The sequence below is a fragment of the Corvus brachyrhynchos genome, unplaced genomic scaffold (assembly GCF_000691975.1).
Source record: "Corvus brachyrhynchos isolate BGI_N302 unplaced genomic scaffold, ASM69197v1 scaffold211, whole genome shotgun sequence".
Lineage (NCBI taxonomy): Eukaryota > Metazoa > Chordata > Aves > Passeriformes > Corvidae > Corvus > Corvus brachyrhynchos.
In genome coordinates, this window is record NW_008236211.1 from 581,284 (window position 1) to 582,629 (window position 1,346).

A 1,346-nucleotide genomic window follows, 5' to 3' on the forward strand; every position below is an offset into this window, starting at 1 on the left:
GGGGTCCCCAGCACCACCGTGACACCCCACTCCCCTCCCCAGCTCTCGGTTACGGGCTGCTATGCCTGGGGATGGCGTATGTGTCCTCCACGCTGGGACCTGTGCTGCAGGTAGGCACGGGGCCGCAGGACCCCTGGCTCTGGCACCCCAAATGGGGTGAGGGACCCTCGGCTCTGGCACCCCCAGGGGCACGGGACTGGTGCTGAAGGTCATGTCCCCGCAGGCAGCCATCAGCATCTTCGGCATGGTGGGGGGTCCTCTCCTGGGGCTCTTCTGCCTTGGCATGTTCTTCCCTTGCGCCAACCCCACAGTGAGTGTCCCCGACCCCGTCAGTGCCCCCCAGCCCCATGCGGGTTGGTGGGGAGGTGTGGGGCACCCTGAGTCCAGACAGGGGTCAGTGTCCTTCTTTGTCCCCTGTCCCAGGGAGCTGCCGTGGGGCTGCTGGCTGGACTGGTCATGGCTTTCTGGGTAGGCATCGGCAGCATCCTGCACGGCACAGGAGGGGCCAAGGGGGTGCCCCCAGCCAACAGCACAGCGCTCCCCACTGTGGGCAACCTCAGCACTGTCCTGGCTACCACCTTGCTGCCCCCCACATCAGCACCCCCAAGGTGAGTGGGATGGGGGGCTCAGGGACAGGGTGTGCAGGGTGTGGAGGTGCTGCCCCACCCACCCCCTGACCCTGTGTCCCCCAGCCCCACGGGGCTGCAGCGGTTCTACAGCCTGTCCTACATGTGGTACAGTGCCCACAACTCCACCACTGTCATCCTGGTGGGGGTCCTGGTCAGCCTGCTCACTGGTGAGTGTGGGGTGGCGGGGGGCCACTGTGATACCCCTGCCCCACTCACGGCCCTATATCCCCAGGCCCCACGCCGGCAGCGGCACTGGACCCCCGCACCATCTCCCCTGTACTGCCATGGCTGCTCTGCTGCCTGCCCCCCAAAATCCGGCAGTGGTTCTGCTGTGGGGTAGGTGACCCTGCCCAGGTGAGGGACAGACTCCCGCACCCCGGGGGGAGGGGGACATGGGGGGTACCCTCCCATGCCTCTGCTGCCCCCACTGTGCTCTGCCCGCTCCCCGCTCTGTCCCCACAGGCCCCTGGCCATACGGATGCCACGGAGAAGAGCAATGGGGTGCCCAATGGCCTGATCCCCCCTGGCCCCGACCGGCAGGGGGAGGAGGAGGAGGAAGGACAGGGCTACATCCGCAGTGCTGGTGCCCCCTCCTACACCCTGCAGGAAACCTCCTTCTGATACCCCCAGCATGAGGGTCTTGGCCACCCCCGGTCAGGGGGCTCAAACCCTGGTGGGGCATCCACAGACAGCTGGGGAGTGCCGAGTAACAGGCGG

The 1,346-nt window shown here is 67.4% G+C and overlaps 1 protein-coding gene across 1 annotated transcript in view; it reads left to right on the top strand.

The window, feature by feature from the left end:
* The window catches only part of SLC5A6 (solute carrier family 5 member 6), a 5,508-nt gene extending 4,168 nt beyond the window's left edge, over positions 1 to 1,340 (top strand). The window contains exons 7-12 of the mRNA XM_017743430.1: positions 8 to 110; positions 224 to 310; positions 424 to 608; positions 693 to 796; positions 862 to 983; positions 1,092 to 1,340. Of these exons, the coding sequence (XP_017598919.1) occupies positions 8 to 110; positions 224 to 310; positions 424 to 608; positions 693 to 796; positions 862 to 983; positions 1,092 to 1,250 (760 nt within the window). The 3' untranslated portion in view covers positions 1,251 to 1,340. The remainder of the gene's footprint in view (positions 1 to 7; positions 111 to 223; positions 311 to 423; positions 609 to 692; positions 797 to 861; positions 984 to 1,091) is intronic.
* The last annotated feature ends 6 nt before the right edge of the window (positions 1,341 to 1,346 follow it).